The sequence below is a fragment of the Crinia signifera genome, chromosome 7 (assembly GCF_055691185.1).
Source record: "Crinia signifera chromosome 7, ASM5569118v1, whole genome shotgun sequence".
NCBI classification, from domain to species: Eukaryota; Metazoa; Chordata; class Amphibia; order Anura; family Myobatrachidae; genus Crinia; species Crinia signifera.
This window is the reverse complement of record NC_139223.1, coordinates 141,840,899-141,867,102: the sequence shown is the minus strand read 5'-3', so window position 1 is coordinate 141,867,102 and position 26,204 is coordinate 141,840,899. Positions and strand designations below refer to the sequence as shown.

Genomic DNA, 26,204 nt, shown 5'->3' with positions numbered 1-26,204 from the left:
TTACAATACTGCGTATGGGACAGATGTATATGAGATAAACAAGAGGGTGATAAAGAGAGATGTTTTTTTAAACAATGCCTAAAATATGACAGCTAGGGGCTGATTGGCTGGACATTTATTACTCTTTATCACCATGGCGTTTATCTCTTTTTAAGGCTTAATACATGAAGCGCAAAAGTAACAGTTACGGTAGCAGACTGTGATTGACAGGATGCTGCCATTTGTGGGACCGGGAGGGGCCTCTATTTCCCAAGATGAAGGTGTGTCACAGCTGTATCGAGTGGAGAGAGGCCAGGAATATCTGTCATTGGACAGTCTACCAACGTAACAATGAGTAGGACCAGCAGTTTTCTGTGCAGTTGAGATTGTCCCCAAACATTACTGTGCTAACTCAAAATCTAATCAGGCAGGAAAATCATGTCAGCCAATGAGAACTGTTTGTGTAGCCAATGCCCTTCGTGTAACATTGTGCTCCTCAAGATCACTCGGGAAATTCACCAAACAACAATCTCTATCTGAAATCTCTCATTTCAGATTCATGTGCCATGGAGAGATGCTCCTAGTCTGTCCTCTATATAAGATTTAAGGATCTCCCTTCCCTGAATAACAAGCTAAGAGCCATGGAAATGTCACTTCAGCCCCTAATTCTCTTTAAGTGATCCCACACCCGTTACCCAGGAGTTGGTTCCTCTACTGGCAACTCTCTCCCCCTCACTTCAACACTTGGCATCCGGGGGCAATCACTTCCATTGTCTTTGTGAGACACTATCATACATAATATATGTATATGTGCCACTAATTCCCTATGCTGAAATGCTAAAACAAGTAAGTGTAGAAACGTAAGATAAAATACTGGAGATTCGCTCTTAGTGGGAAGAAATCTCACATAAAATACAGAATATTATCTCTGAACTGGAGACAGAGGCACTCTAATAGTGAATAACTGAGCTGACCAAGGCTGGTGCTCCTGGCTTCATGTCAATGTGCAAAAAAAGTGAGGAAAAGACAGAAGTTTTAATGATAACTTTTCAGCATATTCCTTTCATGCAATGTATCACTTTACACTTTCCTCTGAGTATGGTCATTTGCCAACAGCAGAGAGAGGATGATTAGCTGAAAGTGAAAGATACAGAAATACAACAGCTTCCATTAATTTTGTCACTGATTGAAAAAAAAAAACAGGCAAGGGCGCCAAAAACTAAAATAAAAGGTATAATATAGCTTTACCCCATCATTGGATGTACCACTATGGAGCGAGGTTGATTTAAGTTCTGGATGATGGCTCTTCTAGACTTATCTGCCAGCCTCATAACACTAATGCTCCTATAGCGAGGGTCCGTCCAGTACAGGTTCTTGGAGATCCAATCATAGGCCAGGTCTTCCACCCCCTCCACCCTATTGGCTGTAAGAAGTTCTTTAGCTGAAACAGATGAAGGAAGAGACAAGTGAGGTGCGAAATGGAAACTTGTTAAAATTTTGGGGGGAATTCAATTAGACTCATTCGTTTACCGGGTGGTAGTCACAAACTTTAACACACAGAGCTATTCAATTACAGCCCTTTTCTTTGTTGCCCGATAAATTACCGTGTTATTGGGCGCTAACACAGACAAACTGGGGCCTTAACATGGTCCAAGGCACTCGATAACATGCTATTTATCAGGGATTTCTTGTTAGAATTGACTAATTGAATAGCCCTGGGGATTAATTAGCCGCAGTAATTCCAATAGCCAATTTGTATTGGAATCATAAAACAGCTAGAAAGGTAAGAGGTGGGAGGAGTGTCTAGCCTAGGTGAATGCATAGGGAACAAATTATTAGAGTGGTGTATTTCACTTACATACCGGTCATTTCTAATAGGAATGATCCCTCCTTCTTGCACACGGCCTAATACGCAGATGTGCACTATGTAAAAAATCTACACATACAGTACAGTATGGTAGTCCTGTCCCTTGCCATACACCTGGCAAATAACAGGTGTCTGGAAGTTACCCAGCCAGTCCTTGGTATTGCTATCCCTGCACATGGATCCAGCTAGGGATGGAAAATCCCACTGGAACGTGTACTGAATAGGCACCGAAGGGTTAATCCTGCTTGTGTGACACAAGCTTTCAATTCAACAGTCTGGCTCTAGACGGGTGTGGTATGGGACCCCGTCAGTCGGGATCCCGACAGTCATTATCCCGACGCCGGGATCCCGACTGGCCAGAGTCAGACAGCATGGCGAGTGCAAAAAAGCCCCTTGCGGGCTCGCTGCGCTCGCCACGCTGCGGGCACGGTGGCTCGCTATGCGAGCCACCTATTCTATTCTCCCTCTATGGGGGTCGTGGACCCCCACGAGGGAAAATAGCGGGTGGCCGTCAGGCACCCGGCTGTGGGCGTTTTGACAGTCATTATCCCGACGCCGGGATCCCGACTGGCCAGAGTCAGACAGCATGGCGAGTGCAAAAAAGCCCCTTGCGGGCTCGCTGCGCTCGCCACGCTGCGGGCACGGTGGCTCGCTATGCGAGCCACCTATGGGGGTCGTGGACCCCCACGAGGGAAAATAGCGGGTGGCCGTCAGGCACCCGGCTGTGGGCGTTTTGACAGTCGGGATCCCGACATCGGGTAAATGATTGTCGGGATCCCGACTGTCAGGAACCCGTCCGGCACCCCTCTAGACAGCTCCAGCAATTTCCTAATGATTATGATGCCTCTGTCTGCCCTACAGATACGCCATCATACACTGTTGTCCAAGTCACAGGAAATAGACCTCTCGACATATCAGGACATTGGAAAATCTGCTGCACCGAGCGTATTTCACACTCATAATATTCATCTTATTTACATAAGTAAAACCAGGGTCATTTTAAGCGAGGAGTAGTGCATTGGCATAGCTACATATGTGGCAGACCCTGCGACGGCTTGGTGGAGTGGCACCAGCGTGGGCACCGCTGGCTAAACTGACAGGTGACCCAGGCAGCAGTGAGCCCTGAGCTAGTTCCGCCCTGTACATATCTAATAAACGGGGACTAGGGTGACCAACTCATCCCTTTAATTCGGGACACATATTAATTACACAGGTTCTGTGGCAGTTTAAAACCAGGTGAAATGGAGTCTTGAGGTGTGGCAGTGTAAAACCAGGTGAAAGCCAGCCACAGAACCTGTGAAATTATTATGTGTCCCGAATTAAAGGGATGAGTTGGTCACTCTAGCGGGGACCCAGTGCAGTGCATATTGAATGAGCATGTCCCCACCCCAGGGCCGGTGCAAGGCACCGGAGCGCCCCAGGCGAGTCGGGGTGGGGGCGCCCCGGTGCCGGGGGGGGTGGTACCTGTCCTCCGGGCTGAGATCAGCGTGCGCCGTGCTGCCAGAGTTTTCACACTAGAAGCGCTTCCGCATAGCCCGGAGGATAGCGCTCGTGATTTCTAATGGACTGCAGGGATCCCCGCTGCCTCCGCCGCCAGATTTAAATACACAGTGCCGTAGGACAGGTACCCGGGCGGCACAAAATGCCGCCCTCCAGTGGCCGGCGCCCTAGGCAAATGCCTGCCCCGCCCCCTGCATATGTAATTGGGGGGGGGGGGACAGAATTTTTGTTTGGCAGGGGGGAGGAATATTTATAGCTACGCCACTGGAGTAGTGCCAATCAGTGCCCCTCCTCTCTCCTGAGAGCACCACAGTGTAGTATGGTCTGAGCACTACAGAGCTCAGATACTACCACGCATGGGCAGATCTTCAGATAAAGAATGCAGTGGACATTTCTATGGCGATTCCGCAGTGCTGCTGCTGATATCGTTGGGCTCCGGAGGGTAAGCCTTAAATAACAGGGTGCAGAAAGTGCGGTGTGATCCCCGTGTCGACCTTCCCCATGTCGACTTAATGCTTGTGTCAACCTAATGACCTATCGACCTAACCCATGTCAAGCTTCAGTCATGTTGACCTTCCTGCATGTCGACCTTCAGTCATGTCGACCTTAATGCATGTCGACGTAGTGGTGTCAACCTAATGCTTTTCGACCTAGTTGCTGTCTATCCAATTAGCCATACCCAGCTTTATATCCTTGGTAAATGCAGAGCATCTATCCTGTACCTATCGCAAAGCACAACAGCAACATAATCACTAATTATCATTATTACAAACATGTTTAAAGGTCTCATATCCACGTCATATACAGACTGACTGCACCCTGCACTACTGGTTAAAACAAATGTGATCACAATTTGGTCCTAAAAGCTTTAGCCAAATTCTTGCTAAACATGTTTTGCTTTCTCATCTATTTCTAATCGGAGACACTGGTATGGAATAAGTCTACCAAGCCGGAATCCTCTGCCTCCTCTCAGTCCTGCATACTGAGCACAGCAAAGTACCCCTAACAAACTGGCACCGGCCAGCACTGGGAAGCCTCCCGCAGACATTCCACACTCCTCAACGTCAGATTTATCTTAAATGCCTTGTATGACATTGATACGTTTATCAGCTTAAAAGGATCATTTAACCAATGACTACTAATTCTTAAGTATATACGTATAATAGTAAAACAGCAGCTGGTCCTACATCCTATGAATCATTTTCCCATGTTAAGATGTAAAAATTCTGTGTAAAGAGTTTTGTAGGATTGTGTTCAGCTACTGTAAGGCTCGCAGACATTGTAAATGGATGTTTAAGTTTTCTGAAATAAATATATTTTTTGTGCACATCTTAAAAATTATTCACGTCTATGAATCATACAGCTGCCCAGAAAACTTACCCAGGCTTTATTCAGAGACTGGGCCCTATGTACTAAACCTTGAAAAGTGATAAAGTGATAAAACCAGCTCCTAACTGTCATTTTTCAAACACAGGGGTAGATGTATGAAGCAGAAGCAGTGAATAGGGAGGAGAACTGAGCCAGAGGGGTAGTGTCCGATGGCAACCAATCAGCACTGAAGTGACATCTAAAATTTGCATAATATAAAATTATACAAAGCAGCTGATTGGTTGCCATGATACACTTTTCCTCTGGCTCACGTCTCCTCCCTTATAATAACTGCTTCATACATCTACCCCAGAGCCTGTAGCATGGCAGTTAGTAGCTGATTAGCTGGCACTTTATCACTCTCCACTTTATCACTTTTCAATACTTAGGGCCTTATTCTGATCTGAGCTCAGTACAAATTTGTTCTTAAAATGGGCAAAACCATGTGCACTGCAGGTGGGGCAGATGTAACATGTATAGAGAGAGTTAGGTTTGTGTGATTTATTTTGTTTCTGTGCTGGGTAAATACTGGCTGCATTATTTTTACACTGCAATTTAGATTTCAGTTTCAACACACCCCACCCAAATGTAATTATCTTTGCACAGGTTACATCTGCTCCACCTGCAGTGCACATGGGCCCTTATTCTGATCGGTGCGGATATATCCGCGTGCGTTCGGGCCGCCGATGTTTTGTGTCTGCGCATGTGCAGAGGCGTCTCTGCGCATGTGCGAGCGGGGCGTACGGCCAAATCCCGCATGATATGTGAACACTCCGAACAGGGGGTGGAGAGGGGCGTGAAGGGCTATTTGGGCTCATTACCATATGCATACGCCCCGCGTTTCATGGGAGTGCCCATGAAAACGCTGGGCGTACGTATGGTAATGCGGCCGTGACGCACGTGTAGGGGGTGGACATATGACATCGCCGGATGTCAGCTGCCCGCCCAGATCCCTGCTTTTGCACGGAAAAATGTCCGTGTGGTCTGAGGTTGCGGGTGCTGGTGGAGCATTCGGTCCTGCATTCGATGGTCTGCGACCATCGAATGATGGGGGAGGTTCCCTTAGATGGAGGAGGCGTATTCCGTGAAAATTACACGTGCGGTCCGTTCGGCCAGCTTCTTACCGCATACGGACGGAGTTGGCGATCCGTATGGAAGGCGGGGTTTCGCACGCACGGTCCTGGCCGCATAATCGTCTCTGGCCGCACAGATCAGAATAAGGGCCATGGTTTTGCCCATTTTAAGAACAAATTTGTACTGAGCTCAGATCAGAATAAGGCCCTTAGTGCACCAGGTCCTTTGAGCTCAGATGTATCAAGCTACAAAAAGTGATAAAATGGAGAGTGATAAACAACCAGCCAATCAGCTCCTAACTGCTATGTTACTGGCTGGGTTTGAAAAATGACAGGTAGGAGGTGATTGGCTGGCTGTTTATCACTGTCCATTTTATCACTTTTGAAGCTTGATACATCTGGCCCATTGGGGCAGATTTATTAAGCTTGGAGAAGAGATAAACTGGAGATAAACTGGAGATAAGGCAAAAGGAGATAAAGTGCCAGCCAATGAACTGTGTTTGAAAATGACAGTTGGGAGTTGATTGGCTGGTGCTCTATCTCCTTTTGCCTTATCTCCAGGTTATCTCCAGTTTATCTCTTCTCCAAGCTTAATAAATCTGCCCCTTAGTGAGAAGCGGTAGTTCGGATAATTTAGATTTTTCACATTGTCTGTGATCAGCTTTTTGACTTGGCTGGAATGGACGTGTAGTCAAAATCCGTGTGTGATCACAGTTAAAGTGTGCGTGTAGTCACAAATGTGTGGTACAAGGTCTCACATGCTGCCTTCTGTTGGAGTCTGAATTATGGGTGCTCTGACCTTAGAGGAAGTGTTATGCTCCTAATGCTGACAGCGTGTGAATGTTCCCACACATTGAAAACATGCCAGTCAATGTAACACCTTAAAAACTGGTGCAGTAATTTTACACTGCAGTCCACCCTTGTTTCACACAAATAAAGGGGTCTATATAATACGTTCCATTGCTATAGAACTGATGGAATTTCAGTGAGATTCCTGCTAAATTTAAATCAGTAACTATAAAGCTGTTACTTATAATTGTGTGACACTATCTCTGAAATCCCTCCAGTTCTGTGAAATCAGGACCAATTACATAACACCCAAATAATATTTATTGCTGCGGCCTGCACGAACATATTAAAGCTTTGTTATTTAAAAAAAAAACTCAATAAACTTATTTGTGTCTGCTACATTGTACCATAATTGCCTACTTTTGAAAACTAATTTCAGGGAGATTATAGTTGGTTGTAGAATATTTCACAGCACCCCATTAAGGGGGCATGTCAAGCTCCACCCAAAGGGCGTGTCTAGTTCTATATGTGGTGAGATTGTGCCAACGTGTCTGACTATGCATAAGACCCTAAAGCAGGGGTGGGGAACCTTTTTTTGCCAAGGGCCAATTGTATGGTGGAAAAATCCTTCGGGGGCCATATGTAAAAATTTCTCTTACAAATTGTCCTGCTGCAGCCGTCCCACGCTCCGGCGGCTGCCGCTGAATAGGACTGACAGTCTCCGGTTGCTGTTATTTAAGAGGAAACTCGCAAGAACTACCGACCTCTCGCAAGAAGTCCCCTGTACTTGACTCCCGGCAAAGCCACCGGGTGGGTCGGAGGGCCACTCAGACCGGCTACGGGGGCCGCATACGGCCCCCGGGCCTGAGGTTCCCCACCACTGCCCTAAAGGAGCAAAACTGTGTTTTATTGTACACAAGAAAGGTCGCGGGTCACATCTCACCCAAGTTGCGGGTGTCGCAGATCAAGATTTGTGATATTCTCTAAATTGGAGATCTGTGTGTTAGATACCCCCTATCAGTGGAAAATATGTTGTTCTATGTACTGTTTGATATCATTGTCTGTAAGATCACCAGACAATATATTTTAAGAAAGCAAATTATATCACAGCGGGGGGAATAAAAAAGAACTTTGCATAGCACCAACATACCCCACAATGTTGCACAATACTGCTGTCTTAAACTCCACACTTACCTGACCCATCTAGCTTTTGCTTGTAGATCATGTCTTTTGCAGTGTCAGAATATAATATACTGTTATCCTGAGCATCAAAATCTATTCCTACAAAATAGGAGGGGACTCCTGTGATGGGAATGATTACATCCTCCTGTGTGGAGAGGTTAAATGGAATCCCCCGGACTGCCAGTTGGGAGGAAAAGAGCAGGAACTTCTGTACACCTGCAGATAAAGTACAGAATTCTATGTTTTACACTATATCAGAAATTATACTTTATTGGCCTCCTACGGTATATACAGAGTGCTGCCTGTGCTGATCGTGCACAGTACTATCCAATGAATAAATTCACGTGTTCTCTACTGAGGTATTAAGGAATCAACTAATGTGGATGACAATAATCCCAAAAATGTCTGCTGTTCTCTCAGATAAACATTTTTATGTGTGTGTGTGTGTGTGATGCAATCACTTGTTTATTGATTTACAATCTGATTAAACATCAATAGATTCAGGGCGTATTCATTCCAGGATTCCAACTGTCAGAATCCTGTGCCATTTTCGGGTTGGTCCGACAGTAACTTAATAGCCGGAATTTAATGTTCTGTGTGGAAAAAGTCCACTGATCGGGAAAGCGGCCACGGATTGTCGAAAAACGTCTGTGAATTCGACAATTCACAGCAGTTTCCAACAAAACAGATCCGGCTTTTTAAAAATTCAGATCTGACATCCTTCAATGCTGTCATTAACAGCAGCATTGAATAGGTGATTGACGATATTTCCCATGTCGGGGAATATTGGATCGGATTGAATACCCCCTAAAATCTGTAGGACTGCAATGTGTATACCATTATTTAAATTGGACAAAAAAAACACACCTTGGTACTAAAGAAACAATTATATCCCTATTGTAGAGTAAAAATTATTGAAAAATTCTCACACCTGTAAAATATAGGCATCTAAATGGCGTATGTCATTTTATCAAGGTTGTTACATAAAAATGAACCAATAAAACAATGGTTCAGGAATCTGTGGTGTTAGAATGGCAGAGAATGGGCAATCACCAAGTACTACACCCAAGCAGTACATTGGATATTTTTATTTTTCAATAATATAGCATGTGTTCATTTTTAAGGTAACCCCAGATATTGCAGATACATAAAATATACCGTAAGCAAATTCTCACCAATGCAGCGGCGTCCATGTTGATCTAAATCAAAACCCAGCCGGCACCGGCATCTATATCCGAGTCCATCATTGTCAGTTCTGTGACTGAGAACACATATCTGCTCACACCCGCCATTATTGTTTCCACAAGGGTTTGGCACTAGAAAAACATAATTACAGAGAATTATTACCTGTTGCAATACAAAGTGGAGGGGGACATTTTGGGGTTTACTTACTTAGATGGGAGTTATATTGAAGATTGGATGTTGCTATGGGCAACCAATGAGATTCTATTTATCTTCTAGCAGGTGCTAAATAAAAAGTAGATTCGGATTGGTTGCTATGGGCAACATTCCATCTTCAATACAGCTCCCATCTTAGTAATTAAACTCCTTTGTGTGCAAGGGCAAAATATATGACATTACAGTCTATAAGTTTCTAAGTACTAACAACTGAGGTATGTCACTAAGTACTAACAACTGAGGTATGCCACTAAGTACTAACAACTGAGGTATGCCACTAAGTACTAACGACTGAGGTATGCCACTAGGCTTTCAGGTACAGTATATCTGGCCCCTGGTACAATCTTTCTCCCCACTTCTGCTGAAGTGCACACATCCGACACAACCAGAGAAATAGTAATGATTTACTTTGACGCTCCACCCTAAGTGGCTGCACTGAGAAAGTGACATTTATTCTTACCCCACATAATAAACATTTCCTCAAAAATTGAGCTGTTCTCACTAAGGGCCATATGTATCAAGCTTCAAAAGTGATAAAATAACGAGTGATAAACAGCCAGCCAATCAGCTCCTACCTGTCATGTCACAGGCTGGTTTTGAAATATGACAGATAGGAGCTGATTGGCTGGCTGTTTATCACTTTCTATTTTATCACTTTTGAAGCTTGATACATCTGGCCCTAAGATTGGCAATGCTCATGCTAAACCTCTCTATTGTTTTGATAAAAAAGTCCCAATATTAATTAATATGCATTATCTTTATTGTTATTCTGCTTTTAATATGAGATTACGCTCTTAATATAGATGAATATTTAATTTGAATTAAAATGAAAATAAAAATGATCTCACCATAGGGCTGCCTGGCAGAGTGATAAACGGTGACTCCATACGGCCTCTGCGAAAATCTAAAGACCGGATAGGTTGCGTTGTCTCTAAATTTATTGGCTTTCATCACACCAAGTTTGGTCCAATCGGTGAAGTATACAAAATGCTCAAAAATACTGATTCCAAATGGGTGTGGAACATTATCCCCTCCATGTACTATTGTTCTCCTGTAACAAGATCCTCAGTTAGACAACGTTCTTTTGTAACCTGAAACTCCAAAAATGTTTGTTTATGTGTGTTTTGCCGTTCTTGTTTCAGGAACATCATACAAAACATAAATAAATGAGTAGCTTGTGGGTAGGATCTCTTTATAAAAACATGCCATGAGTCCAATTATGGGCAATGCATTAGGTGGAACGGAGTGGTAATGTGATGAAATCCGTATCCTGATTCAAATGCTTCTATGTGATGGCATCACCCTGCTCCTCCCTCCCTCAATAATATCAGCACTTTCATCTAAGGTAACTGAATTTGACATCTATAGTATACTGTATACAGCAAGGGCCATATGTATCAAGCCAGGGCCGTCTTTCCCATTGGGCATGATGGGCAGTTGCCCAGGGGCCCTTTGACCTAAAGCCCACCCCAATGGGGAAGATGGCACTGCCCATACACCCACTCCAGCCAGAGGTGGCAGCTCGGGGTGGTCCTGTCAGGCATCCGCCCGCTCTCCATCATGCCTGGTGCATGCCGCTGTCCGTGGTGCTGATCCCCGCCTGTGGCCTCCGCTGCCCGGCTCAGCCTCCTGCAGTGCAGACCCGCACCCCCTCCCCCCTGCTGGATAGGCTGCGTCAGCTGACGGGCGCGCGCTCCGGCCAATCACAGCATTGCAGCCTCCCGGGTACCTGGGGGAAGTGGTGCTCCGGCTAGCTGCACCCGGGATATGGGAGGGTGTCCTGTGCTCCAGCTGCCTGACAAACGGGGGTAGCGGAGGGGCATCCTGTGCTCCGTCTGCCTGGCAGCGGCTGGACAGTGTCCCGATATTTGCCGGTTCGGCGGGACACTGAGGCTGGCCGGATGCTCTCAGCCAATCAGCATCCGGCCAGTCTTTTCAAAATCAGCAGCGCTTTCCGCTGACCCTGCAAATAGCACTACAACTCCCAGCCGCCGCTGCTCAGACCCCGCTGCCCATAGGTATGTGGGGGGGTTGTATGTGAGGGGGGGCCCGTGCTAGTGTTCTGCCCAGGGGCCCCTGACAATGTTACGACGGCCCTGTATCAAGCTTCAAAACATGATAAAATGGAGATTGAAAAACAGCCAATCAATCAGCTACAACTACCATGTTACAGGCTGGGTTTGAAAAATGGGAGTTAGGAGCTGATTGGCTGGTTGTTTATCACTCTCCACTTTTTCACTTTTTGAAACTTGATACATCTGGCCCTAAGTATCAATCAGAAAAGTGAGTAAATTACATATCCACAAACTGTTATCTCACTGGCATATCTATATTATACATAGACCATGGGTGTGATGTACTACACATTGAATTTTGGATGCAATACATCTCGCCACTTATCAGGTGCATAGCGGCAGTGCAGAGTTGTCTGGCTACAGCCTTGCTGCATTGTGTCTGCAATGCAGAAAAGCAAATTCCGGCATAGCCATTGAAGTCTATGGGAGAACCAGTAGCTGCGGAAGATCGTGGTATACAACTTCAGGATTTATGACTGGGGAGTCTTTCTGTGCGCAGAGTGGATGACGCACATGCTGTAAGAGACACTGGGAGGGATCCAATTGGATCCCTCTCTGTGCACAATTTGAATAGGCATTTATTAGGCAATCTATTGATGGCATTTTTGAATCCTGCATTCTGGAACATGATACATACAGGAAATGCACCCACAACTTAATCATGTACTGTAGGAAATGATGTATATATGATGATCACATTTCCCTAAATAGATACCTTTATTAATTTAGTCCATATAATTTTTTAGAAGATATGATATGTTTTCTGTGACAGACATGTAGAATGATTTCGTACCTTTGCAGACCATCATAGGTCACAGTTTCGATGTAGTCATAGCGGCTATCCACCCAATACAGTCTCTTTGGCACAATATCCAGGGCAATGCCAGCTGGCCAACCCAATTTGGTTTTAATCAAATCATGGCGATTTGTGCCATCCATAAATGCCCTTTCCAGCTTGGGCTCTCCAGAAACACTATCCCAGTCCGAGAAGAATAAATATCTGGAATGTAAAAAAAAATTGATATATTTAATGTTTTCATTTGCATGCAGTTATATGGAAAATGATCTATTCCACTAAACATGAAATTACGTATTACGAAATACTTTGGCTTATCTATGTACAGTATCTTATGTATTCATCTATCATCTTAGTATTTTTTGCTTTTGGAATACAAGCTCCACATATTCTGGCCTGAAATGGGGTGTTTGTCATTTATATAAGCAAATGGGGCAAGATGAAGACATACACCATCTTTGGTGATGTCATATACCTCAATTTTTTTCTGATGGATTCAGACGGTGATGTTTGCAGAACAGCAAAACTATAAAGTGGCCAATTAGAGCAGCTGGGAAGAGCGTTTCTTCAGAGTAAGTACTGTTAGATATTGGAATCTGGCTCTGCTAGATTAACATTGCTGTTTTATGCCTGTAGTACTATGCCTCATCACTGTGGAGTGTTTGTAATCATTGTGGGCTGTCTGTTCCTGCACCTCTTATTGGGTGCTCGTCCTGTTATAATGCAGCCAGCCGCCCTGACCTGTGCCGGTTATAGCTTATAACCTGTGTGTAAGTCGCTGGTCATTGTCCCAGGTTCCTGTGAATACTTTGCCTATCTGGAAAGTTCTCTGCCTAGTTCCTGTGGATTCCCTGCCTGGTTATTCCTAGTCTACTTTGCGTGCCTTTACCCTTTTAACTGAGGTGTGCAGCATAAAAATTATTGAAAATGTCTGATGGTTATCACAGCACTAGTGGATTCTGAATACCCTAATTGAGCACTGACATATAGATTGCTGACTAGGTACAAAAGGGCTTGGTTTGCAAATCTCGTAGAGCGAAATGATGGCGACTTCAGCTGTGTGTCAAATAATTTTTGTCAACTGAAACAATTCTACTTACCCAACTGTTGGATCAACTGCAATACCTCTTGGGTTGCCTAAGTCTTCAGCTATTAGGGTTATCCGATTCTGTCCATCCAGATCAACCATATCAATCCTGTTCACGCTTGTTTCAACCACATAAAGTTTATTGCCAATCCAGTCAACGGCTAGGTTTTCAGGTGAGTCCACTGAAACATTTAGGACTTGCCGAACATTCGAGCCACTAATATCAACAGAAAATACCTGTGCGACAGCATGTTTGATAACTCATTTAAAATCATAAATTAAACAGCAACATTTCTATTTTTTGTGCAAAAGTATGTGATACATGGTCTCCCTGAGGGGGTGATTCAATCCCAAGCAATGGGAGTGATCTGGAGAAATTCTGCTAGGCCCCATGCAACTCTGATAGCATTGGGTGCTATTACTGCCTAAAATGAACCTTATTTTCAATGCTATGTGACTAGGAAACACCAGAAAATTGTACTGATTGTTTAAAAAATTAAAAACACCACACACACTCTATATACAGTGGTTCGCAACAGAACAGTACAGATATACAAGTCTATGGGGGTATTCAATCCCAGCCGATATTTTCACCGAGTGGGAATAGCGGCCATTTCTGACATTATTGGGTGGAATGTCATTCGGCCTATTCAATGTGGGCTCCGTTCTTCCAACTGGCAGAATATATTCCAACAGTCAGAAAGTCCCGGCATCGGTGCAAACTGGCACTGATACTGTAGTCGGAAAAGTCTGTGGCTTCAACAATCCATCGGCCGTTTCCAACCATATGAATTCACCTCTGCAGAGGTGAGTCCTGGCTCGCAATAAATACTGTCGGCCGCTACATATCCCATTCCCATCTTGAAAGATCAATTGAAACCATCTAATCCAACTAATAATCGTGAGTTTCCTTTTAACTGGATTAGGTGTAGCCAAGAGCCCGAGAGGGCCACAGTACTACTAAAAATCTACTAATTGAGTATTATAGGAGGATCTCCCATCATCAGCCTAGTCTTATACCACTGTGGATTTCTAAATGAGTCTCTAAGGAATGTAACATCCTAACTGTGGGGTGAGTAATATACTCTATGAAATCTGTTCAAGAACATTTCTTGATACTGTGCAGAAGAGAGTAGGCGACATGACTTTTACATTTGTAAACAAGAATTCACAGGTGAGTATCCTACATTCTGACAGCCACTGGCTCATATTCAATTTAATAAGTGAGTGGTCTATAGCCGAAACCATCCATAGTGTATAGATATTGCTTTTCTAGAATCTGATGGAGACCTCAACAGTCAATTTAGATCATTGGACTAATCTGCCTCTAAAATCAAAGCACTGATCCAGCATAATTGTCCATCTGGAAATATAGCAAGAGGTTTAGATGAAATATCAACATTGTGTTTGGCTTGTGAAATGATTACTTTTTTGGATTTCCAATCAACTATACAACCAATATCCCAAAGTCCTTCCAGCCAAAATGGCATGAAAGGAAAGGCTGCTTATGCTCTATTATCCAGGAAAGTAAAAAATAAGAATGTATGAGCATTCAGGTTACTAGCACGCCTGATTATATGTCACACCTTATAAACCGACCACAGACAAATTGGGGGAAATTTACTAAAGGAAATTTGTAAAAAAAATAGGTGTATTTGTATCCAGAAATACACTCATTTTTGACATTTACTATCCCGAAAATATGGCAATTCGTATTCGTATTGATGTGCTATCAATACGAATATGAATTGCCATATTTTCGGGATAGTAAATCTCAAAAATAAGTGTATTTCTGGATACAAATACACCTATTTTTTACAAATTTCCTTTAGTAAATTTCCCCCATTATCTCTAAGCCCTGGTCAATCTCAGCATCCATCTCAGCATCATCTGGCCAAAATAGTTTTTCTTACTTGGGGTGTGAATGTACTGTATGAATCCAGCTGTGTACATGATGGTCTAATCAACAAAACAGCAGTTCATATTGGTTCTGGGTGTATTTTGGATTAAGTAAATCATTCATTCAGTCTAACAAGACAGGGTTATAGAAATGGTGTAGGCCTATAGCCTATATATAAACTTATACACTGGCTACAGTAACAGATTATCCTTAACCCCCTGGTCAAACGGGTGTGGTATAGGGGTCCGACAGTCGGGATCCCGACAGTCATCATCCCGACATCAGGATCCCGACTGGCCGGACCCAGACAGCATGGGGAGCGCAACAAAGCCCCTTGCGGAACAATGGAACTTTTAGTAGAAAAAATCTGCAGCTGCTAGTTGCCTGCTACTGTATATAGCACTTTATATGCAGATTCAGAGAGTCAGGGGTAAATATGCAGAGGGGTCGATCCTATGAACCCTGAAGGGTGCAAATTGCCATTCGGGTGCTGTTATAACGCTGAAAACGGCACTGGAATTAAGCAACCTTTTGCAGGGCCAAATTCGCGGAAAATTGCTCGCACCCCTATGAAGGTGCGAGCACTTTTCAGCGAAATCAGCCTGCCTTAAAGTGAGCCAGGTGTCGTGATGATTCGCAACTCGCAAATTGTACGCACCGTTCGGGATTAATAGGATCGACCCCTTAGATGGGAGTTCTCTTGAAGATGGGATATTGCACATAGAGCACATAGAGTAGTAGCTGGTGGCAGAGAGGGACTGCAGCAATGATGTAAGAGGACACATCTGTATAGCAAGCAGTGTTCATTACTGTTCTTATTTGGGGTATGTATGTATGTATGTATGTATGAATTCATCTAACTGTGTAGATGATGGTCTAATCAACAAAATAACTGCTCATAAGGGGTCACTGAGTATTTTCGATTAAGTGGATCATTCATGTATCCTTATAAGACAGTGTGTGTGCGTGTGTGTGTGTGTGTGTATATACTGTATACACATATGTATACATATATATAAAGTGCAGCTGCCCCAGTGCCCTCAGCATAAAAGGTAATAATAATGACAGATGTGGGGTGTATAACGCCGAAACGGCCCGTTAAGGGATTCTCTCTGTGGCCAATGAAGCCGGATACGTAATGTATAACTGAGGGTGTTATTGAAAACTGTTTTTGCCATGTGATGCTGGGACTTTGATTCATGAATATGGATCATAAATATTTTACTTGCAATTGAATTCTGGTGCTGGTTTGTCTGAGGGCTTGATTCGTCATTACTTGGATATGGATATATGTTAATATTTACCGGGCACAGATCTATTAACTGGAAGCGTTGTGCGGCATTACCATACACATATATATATATATATATATATATATATATATATATGTGTGTGTGTGTGTGTGTATAATATTTATTTCTTTTTAACACGTGCAATACACCTGTTGCAGGAATCAGCTATATAAGGTTTAATAAAGTTCACACAAACTAGATGCATTTACAATATTGTGTCCATTGCATACCTCACCTTCATGCCATCCTAACAAATCCCTACTACAACAATAGGCTTCTTCAGTACGTTTCCTATCAGGAGATCCATTACCGCGCAAGCACAAATATGCAAGAAAAATTTGATTTTTATCATTCAAGAAAAAAGGCACTTTTACATGTGCCGGATCGGGTTTCCAAAAATGACTAATAAAAGATTGACTAATTTTGAAAGAATGTCCTCTATTAAGTATTTTGACTCCATTAAAAGGAAAAAAATTGGGAAGTTGTACAAGATGTCCATATAATAGAAGGCTTTGTTTAATCCATATCATGTAATACAAGCATGAAAGTTGTCATTCAAATATTTATAGATATTTGGGACGCCATTTATTCTAAGATCTTATCAATACATGCTGAAATATGTACTTTTACCCCTCTGGGTATTCTGCATACCTTGTTTTGTACGGTGTCTGTCCAAAAGATTCGATTCAGGCGAAAATGAAAATCCACTCCTACAGCAATGCCACGATCCCTAGACTGCACTAAGGTACGATAGCTGTTTCCATGGATATCGCCAATTAGCAAATCCCGCCCATTGGAGAAAATGATTGATGGAGCACCACCTAGATATAGACAATACATAGCATGTAACAGAATACAGCATTGATTTGTATGCATTGAATAGCTAAACTGTAACATCCAGTGACTGAGCAATGTCCTAGACAGATAATACTCTGGAGACATTCAGGGGCATATTTATTAAGCTCGGTGAAGTGATAAACTGTCTGGTTTTTATCACCGGCCAATCAGTTCCTAACTGTGAAGTTACAGGCTTGGTATAGAAAATGACAGGTAGGAGCTGATTGGCCGATGATAAAAACCAGACACTTTATCACTTCACCGATCTTAATAAATCTGCCCAATAATACCATAACATGTTGTATGGTAACTATATAAAAGATAGTTTGACAAATCCCTTGGGACAAATTCTGAGTGTATTATAACCATATCCTTCATATTGTAGTGATCTCCTGTATGTGGTGCAGTAGTAACTTATTGCATGTTGCAGTGATATATTGCATGTTGTTGTGATATATTTCATGTTGTAATTATCTACTGCATGCTGTAACGATCACCTGCATGTTGAAGTTATGTATTACATGCTGTAACGATCTCACCTGCATGTTGAAGTAATGTATTACATGCTGTAATGATCTCCTGCATGTTGAAGTATTGTATTGCATGTTGTAGTGATCTATTGTATGTTGTAGTGATTTCTTCATGTTGTAGTAATCTCCAGCATGATTATGACCTGCATGTGTAGTGATCTATTGCATGCATAGCTGCCTCCCCTCCTGCATTCTGCAGGAGACTCCCTGAAATAACAGCAATCTCCCTCTCTCCCTCATTAGTCTACCAATCTCCCTCATGTCACTTAGCCCACATTACACTGTTACATTTTTGGGGAAAAAAGGAATGAGAGACAGATACATTTACATTGAATCATCAGCACCATTTCCCAGCACTTTACCAAGCATAGTATATCTTACTAACTGCGTTGGGATCATCTACATTTGGATATAAGAAATTTTAAAAGATTCCTCTCAGATGTAGCAGTCACACCCACGCTTCTAGGTGCCACTTTCACAATCTCTTTTCACAATCTCTCCATATATGGAACTAGACACACCCTCTGGGTGGAGCATGACACGCCCCCTGAATGGGGAACTGCAAAATTCTACTACCAACTATAATCTCCCTGAAACTAGTTTTCAAAAGTAGGCAAGTATGATTGCATGTTGTAGTGATTTTTTTTCATGTTACCAGGTATTCCTGCATGATGCATTGATCTCCTGCATGTTCTAGTGATTTCCTGTATCTTGTACAGTAGTAATTTACTGCAGATTGTAGTGATCTCATGCATGTTGTGTAATAGTGATCTGTATGTTGTAGTGATCTCCTGCATTTTTTAGTGATCTTCTGATTTCTGGTAATGATCGCCTGCATGTGGTACTGTAGTGATCTCCTGCATGTTGCAGTGATCTATTGCATGTTTTAGTGATATCCATAATGTTGCAGTGATCTCCTTCACTTTGTTGCGATTTCCTGTATGTTTTAGTGATCTGTTCAGGTTGTTGTGATCTCCTGCATGTTGCACTGTAGTGATCTCATGCATGTTGTAGTGAATGCTGGCATGTTGTAGCCTTTTTCTACATGTTGTAGCGATCTACACAATTACACTGAATGGTCATATGATACTGAGGGGTAGATGTATGAAGCAGTGATAAGGTAGGAGATGTTATAAAGTGCCTGGTACTTTATCACCAGCCACTTAGCTCCTGACTGTTAAGTTACAGGCTGGGTTTAAAAAGGGACAGTTAGGAGCTGATTTGACGGTAATAAAGTACCAGGCACTTTATTACTTATCCTTTCTTATTATCACTGCTTCATACATTTACCCAAAAATGTATAATGGTGCTTATCAACTGTACAAATTCACATAATTAAAGTGCTGCAAAGAACATCAGAATAACTACAGTATTACAGACAGATTTTGTCCTGTGCCTTAAACTGACATTATAAAGAAGGGCTGCTGTGTATAAATGCTCAGATCACAGACTGTATGGACTTATGGAGACAAACTATATTTAGATATATTATATTTTGTATGTGTATTATATAAATGTAAAAAAAAAGATCTATTCAATTATTGTATTCTTTCATTGGAGAAAAGTGAGAGTAACATTGCACATTAAAATCCATTCACATTTAGCACACCCAGCATGACCCTCAACTTCTGGCTTGCATGCCTTCCCCATTCAAATGTTTATGTTTTGTACATTCCTACCATCAATGAGTAATGCTGTGCAATGAAATCAGATCTATTATAATACATTCAGCTACACAGATGGATTACCAAATTTTCAAAACCAGATTAGACTGTTGTGCCATATCTTATCAGCCTGGAATGAAAATTGTCTGCAAACGATACCCTAACACTAAGAAGCCTCCAGAAACCTCTGGTGTGCCCATACGGCTGTGATTTTAAACCTTTCACGCGGCACACCAAACTAGATTATAATACTGCAAGAGCACATCAAACCCCACAGGAAAAAACACATTGGCCCTCACAGGAAAAAAAACAATCACACTGGTCCCCACAGGTAACAAAAATAAAATAAATTGTCCCTCATGAAAACAAGAGACCAGTGAATAAAAGTTATGGTGGTGGTGGTGGAGGCAATAAACTGGTGGTGGTCGAGGCTATAAACTGGTGTGAACATCTCCAGATCTGGTGGTACACTTGAGTGCAGCTCATGGCACAGTGGTTGAAAAATGCTGCCATATGGAGTACCAGGCAAAATAATTTTCCATTATTATAATATTTACACTTAATGTGATGCCACACACTGTACAATCATTTATTGACAACCAAATTGTCCGACCAAATCTACAGATGTACCACCAGCAGTTTAGCAGGTCTTGTAAGGCACAAACCAGCTCGGAGACTATTACATAATCTATTAACTAATGTTCAAAAGAACACGGTTTCATAGCCTTAAGTCCGTTTTAATGACTTACGTGACGTGTTGGCTCTGCAGTGCTTATTATGCTCCAAGATGTATCCTTCCACACAGCTACAGCGATGACTACCTACACGGTCCTCACAAAGCTGGTCGCATATGCCCCATATTTGGCAATCATTATAATCTAGAGGAAAAGAAAAGATAATATTTATGCATTTGTATATGCAGAAATGATCTGATGTCGCTAGAGACAAAAGGATTGATTCAGAATTGGGAGTAAAGTAAAAACTAAAAGAGTAACTTTACACCTTGGAAAAACCACGTTGCAATGCAGAAGGGGCAGATGTTATTTAAATCCTAGGATTGACATTCTCATTGACATTGTCAATGAAATTCGCAGCTTTGCATGTCATTCTAATGCCACCTGGACGAACGGGACCCCCCCCTCCCCCCCAGCACGCCGAATATGCCCGTGGCCTTGCATTTGGGGAGAAAATCATTTCATGTTTGCCCTGAATGGGAAGCGGGCAGGCAGCTAACATCTGCCCCTGTGAATGGAGATGCATATCCAAGCTTTAAACTTTATGTCCATGTAACCTGATTGTTACGTTCTGATAGAACAGATATCAATACTTGACCTTCATGCTTTGAAGCTGGAACAGATGTCAATATTTGGTTACCAAGCCATATAAAGCTTTTTCTTGTAGCTACTGTAGCAGCCTAACAAGGTAATGTTATATGTGAGCTGCTGACATATAAAAGAAGTGATCTTCAAAGTTAGCACTGAATTAAAGATCTTCGGCCTTGTATAGTTTCCAGGGAGAAAAAAATATATTTCTGATTATCTACTGCCAGAACAATCTGAAAAGGAACTATCATGACTATGAACAATGTTATATATATGAATATGATCACAACTAAACCATATTCTATTAAATACAGGGTTGCACTGGCTGACTGGGGTACAGGGGAAACCCCCAGTGGGCCCACTGCCTAAAGGGGCACCTCCTTCTCTAGGGATCAGGTTCCAGACTGTGCAACTGATGTACTTTTTAAATTTGTGCTATACCTCTTTTCCACTTCCTTCAAGAACCTGAGGTTTTGCCTGTAAACATATATCAATTTGGGTTTTTGCTCACAAGATACGGCTCCCTCCATCCCGGGTAGCTGACGTCACCAAGCCCCGCCCCCATGACAGGCAGCCGCTTTAATTTGCGGGTCCGTAGATGGGGGAGAAGCTAAAATTACGCGATCCGTGTCATTTTAGCCCTGCCCCCTCCCCACAGACCCGCGAAATTAAGAATTTTAGACCGCGGAGAAGAAGGTAGCAGGGGCTGTGACTACAATGCAAGAGACTTGCCCACCTTCCCGGGGGGCCAGGAGGGGGATCCGATTTGCGGGACCCTCCCGGCCATTCCGGGAGGGTAGGTAAGTATGTGCTAGGTGTGTCTGAGCGGTTTAGGGTAGGATGTGTGACGTCAGCTCCAGCCCAGATAATCCTTTATCCATCGCACTGACGGGTAAGTCTAGGGCTAAGCGGCGCATGTGATGACTTGTGGCCAGTGTAATTAGATGGTGAGAACATTATGATGGGTTTTGACATATCCGCATGTCTGCGAATGGCTGTGTAGCCATATCCATCTCTCCGCACAGCGAATTGGTCCGAATCGGGACCCATGTTCCAAATCCCAGATCAAACCTGTGACTGGAAATGGATAACTGTTATATATTATATCATGTTCCCTTTGCATAGTGCAGGCAGCGGTTTTGGTGGCTGAATGGCTGTGTGTAAGCAGTATGTACACATAAGAACTATTGTTCACTAAAACTGTAAAGTGATTTGTACAATGTAATGTAGTAACTGTTGCGTGGGATGGATTTTGCCATGTATACTGACCTACGCATGTCCGGCTGTCATTAGCGCTGATCACATAACCGGCTGGACAATAGCAGAAACCACCAGTTGGAGAAGAATGACATTGATACGGGCAGCTCAGAGCAGCACAGTTAAGTGTACCTAGGTTCAAATGATTACAATTATTAGCATATGACATATTCTTTTTTATATATATATATATATATATATTTTTTTTTTTTTTCACATTTTATTATAAAAAATAGTTTTCCACATACAATATTTCTTATCACCACATCTTTTTTCTACTTGTATAGGATACATCCCCTGTTATCCTACATCAGTGACGGCTAACCTTGACACTCCAGCTGTTGTTGAACTTCACATCCCAGCATGCCCTGCTACAGTTTTACTATTTGGCCATGCTAAAACTGATGCAGGGCATGCTGGGATGTCAAGGTTGGAGTGTCAAGGTCAAGGAGCATCACTGTCCTACATCATCAGTAGCTCACAATGTACAATTACTGGGGAGTTCTACTGGCCAGTATGCCTAATAATATCTGGGCCCAAGAAGGTAGACATCTACGAGGAAGCCTTGAACAAGATAGAATTTTACTTCTTCATTCAGGTGACAGCTATTGCTTCTAGACATGTCATCTAGATAATCAGAGAGGATGTCCACAGAGGTTACATTTAATTGTAAGCCTCCTTGAACTGAGCAACTGACAGACATCCGAGGGGAAGAACTGTCAACAGAAAAGTCATTGAAAATCCCTTTCATTTCTAGTAAAACTGTTGTTTTATCCTGGCCCCATCATATTTTTCAGAAGAGTGGATGGACGGCCTTCAATAGTTGAACCCCCTCTCCCATCAGAGTCACGGCTTAAGGATTTGGGGGTTTAAAGAAAAAGTTAAACACAGCGGTCTGGCTGCATAATTACCTATTGAGTTAATTTAGGCAGCAATATCAAATACATCTATTAAACATAAAATACATTTATTTATATAATAAGTTAAATGCAATAATCAAAAATGAATTAGTACGCTGTAATGTTTGGTATTGTTTTATGAAGGAACAGCTGTTAGTCTATGGTGATAAGTGTATGTTTAATACCTAGCTGCATTTAGTACAGAGCTAAAATAGGAATAAAGCTGAAGATCATTACATACATCAAAAATAAATGAGACATAAAATAGCTGATAATTAATTTAATTACATTTTTTATGCGTTATAGGAGTAACATGTCTCTAGTAATGCAGAAGGTAACAGCAGCAGCTGGAGAAACAAATACTGTGATTGTCTTCTAAATAACGGAGAAGTTGGATGAAGCCAGCAGCTAAGCTCACATCTGTTCTGGGATCTTACACGGCTCAGGAGCTTCTAAACCAGCTCATGCCCCGGCAACTAGAAAATGGTGGTTGCAAACGGGAAAGCTGATATTGGGCGTCTGGCCAGCGGAACATTCAGCTTTTAGAATAAGTTCTGATGAATTTTGATTTTTCTATCTCTTTGAAAAATATATTATCCCTCAAACTGGGTTCAAAAGAATGACAAATAACATATGAGCTTCTAACTGGCTCATATGCTTTCATAAGCATTTTTTTAATACAATCTCATTCAGATGATTTTACCAGTAGATTATGACCATGAAAATTAAATATCAAGCAGTGGAAAAAGTAGAGAAGTGGACTAGTGGGAGGAGTTGTCCAAAGCAACCAATTAGATTGTCTTGTTTCATAAACTGCACTTAATATATGTTACCTCAAAACTCACTGGTTGCTATGGACAAATTCCTCACTTCACTACAACAGCCCCCTAAGCTCAACTTAAATCACTATGGGGGTCTCCAAGGAGTGGAATTGCCATCTTAGGTGGCCGGAAGGGGGAATAGTTTTTCGTGAGTCTCCCGTCCATCTGGGTGGGTAGGCAAGTATGCCATACCTACACCTATAGATATTATCTATGTCCTCAGATCTTCTAGAACCTTCTCAAACTCGGCCCTCAAGACACACTAAAGGGTACATTTTCTAAGGTGACCAAACAGATTCTATCTAAAATCTTATAGAAGGTGCTAAATAAATAAGAAGAACCTGACTGGTTGCTATGGGCAACATCCTATCTTCGATAGAACTCCCACCTTAGTAAATTTACCCCCAACAGTTCAGTATTTAAAAATAGCCATACTTGAGCACAGGTAACTTAATTTGTTTTAACCATCTGTGCTATAACATGGATATCACTAAAACATGGACTGTTAGTGTGCCATGAGGAGTCGGACCGAGGTTGGTAAGCACTGCTTTAGGGCTTACCAGTAGCATGCACATCTGACTGCATGGCAATGTCAGGGTTTCCAACGGTGTAACCTATGATATCAGTGCTACAGTAGCAATGAGATCTGATCAGTCTACTACAAATTCAGCAATAAAAGCAAGATAAATTAGTTTTTAGTCATGTACTTGATAGTAAATAGCTTCCAATTAGGTATAATGCTTTGTTTATTAAAGAGTTAATTAGTATAAGTGGTTTATGTAATAGGTTCTGAGATTATGGAACCAGGGTGATTTTGGGCAAGCTAACTGCTACAGTAAGCAGCAATCAGCTATTTTGGCAAAATCACAAATTTACCGAAATTCAAGTGGTTCTAGACCACCTACATAATCTACTATCTGTAGAACCAGCTGTTGTTATTGAAAAAAACAATCGGTAGGAAAAATCAATATTAAGAAAATATACAAAATTAAGATTTAGTAGAAAAAATGTATGGGTACAACTTTAAGAAATCTAACTCGCAAACAAATGTCACTTACTGCAATTCCTTCCAGCTGTTGCGTTATTTTCATCTTCTCCAAATGGGCAGTGACTAGACCCATCACAGACTTTATCTATTGGGATGCACAGCCCAGATATAGGACACGCCCATTCCCCAGGGCCACATGCTCTCAAACCACTTTCTAAAGGAAACAGATAACAGTTGACTGTTGAATCAAAATGTATTCTATTTTTTGTTTAAAAAAAAAAACAACATTTAAGTTCGACGCAATAAGTGAAGCTAACACGTGTTGGGAAAGAGCAAAGAGACAACTTCATAGTACATCTGACATTTAGGTTAAAAAAAAACTATGAAAAATTACAGTTAGTTTGTACTAGTAGTAGGTACATTATCTCTCTCCTAAGGTTTGAACCATCTGCCATTATGGTTGAATATGCCCAGGTGCAGAAACAATAATAAGGGAATGAAGGTGAGAATGAATGGTGTATAGTTAGAGAAGGATAAGACATGTCAATATTCTTGGAATTTTGCTTTAGGAGGTATTGAGGCTGATTCAGATGCATTCGGCCCAGAGAATACCCACACACAACTATCCCATATATTAAATAGTCTGCAAATAGCCCAAAATACTGTATCTGTGCACTGGGGGTGCTGCATCTGACAGTCTTGAAGATTCAAGTATACAACAAGGAGGAGAAAGGGATTGTATTTGCAGGGCACAGTATACAGTATTTTATATTAAAATTTAACTTTTATTTGTATTTACTAATAATTTCCTAATTTTTGTTATGGGGAATTGGAAAACAAGTTGCAGTGATATATAGAGGTTAAAATAATAAGACAAAAAACAAATATACACATATACATAGTGCTCATAGGTTAGAGTGGGTGTGTTGAATCACTGATTAGGTGTCCCTTTGTATTGTCTGGGACAGTATATTAGTCTAGTCATTGATGGTTCTCATATAGTCTGAGAATAGGAAGATTCTAGCTTATTCATTCATGTGGTGACACCAAGATTGGAACACATAAGACCTCAGGGGCTGAACACATTTCAACAATTGCTTTGTGTCTATTGGGTACCTACGCCAACAACAGAATACATTATCTTCTATTATACATGGCCAGTCACCAGGTACAAGAGTCTTGCCAATAACAATTCCTAGAGAATTTCATGAGTTTCTGTTATGAATTGAACATACGTAAGAGGGAATAACAAGTGGAGTTGTGGCTTGGATGAGACGATTGGTCTCAAGAATCACATTAGGTATGGCAGCTGTGCGTATAGCTAATTAAATGTTAAATCTGTAACTACTGATAGAATAACTGGGGAGTGAATGCAACTGCAGGTTTTCAAAATTCTAGTCAGGGGCATGTAATACAATAAGAATCTGACTTCCTGTGTACACCTTGGGAGTGAGTCCAAGCAAAAAGCCGACTTATGCAAAAGGGAAGCCATTTTATTTGGGGTTAGAGGTGAATAATGGAGCTCTTAGGAAGAATTTATGTTGCCCATGAATCCCCATCGTTGCTGAAAATGAGTGTGT

At 42.0% G+C, this 26,204-nt stretch overlaps 1 protein-coding gene across 3 annotated transcripts in view; it reads right to left on the bottom strand.

The window, feature by feature from the left end:
* The window catches only part of LRP2 (LDL receptor related protein 2), a 278,226-nt gene that overhangs the window by 185,718 nt on the left and 66,304 nt on the right, over nt 1-26,204 (bottom strand). For 2 of the 3 annotated variants that reach the window (XM_083153889.1, XM_083153890.1), the window contains exons 8-17: nt 24,695-24,838; nt 21,929-22,048; nt 20,087-20,215; nt 16,958-17,127; nt 13,128-13,351; nt 12,025-12,231; nt 10,005-10,207; nt 8,934-9,074; nt 7,771-7,974; nt 1,228-1,420 (exon numbers count right to left, since the gene is read on the bottom strand). In XM_083153889.1, the coding sequence (XP_083010015.1) occupies nt 1,228-1,420; nt 7,771-7,974; nt 8,934-9,074; nt 10,005-10,207; nt 12,025-12,231; nt 13,128-13,351; nt 16,958-17,127; nt 20,087-20,215; nt 21,929-22,048; nt 24,695-24,838 (1,735 nt within the window). Of the gene's footprint in view, nt 1-1,227; nt 1,421-7,770; nt 7,975-8,933; nt 9,075-10,004; nt 10,208-12,024; nt 12,232-13,127; nt 13,352-16,957; nt 17,128-20,086; nt 20,216-21,928; nt 22,049-24,694; nt 24,839-26,204 lie in introns of those variants that run through there. The other variant, XM_083153891.1, reaches the window with a different exon arrangement.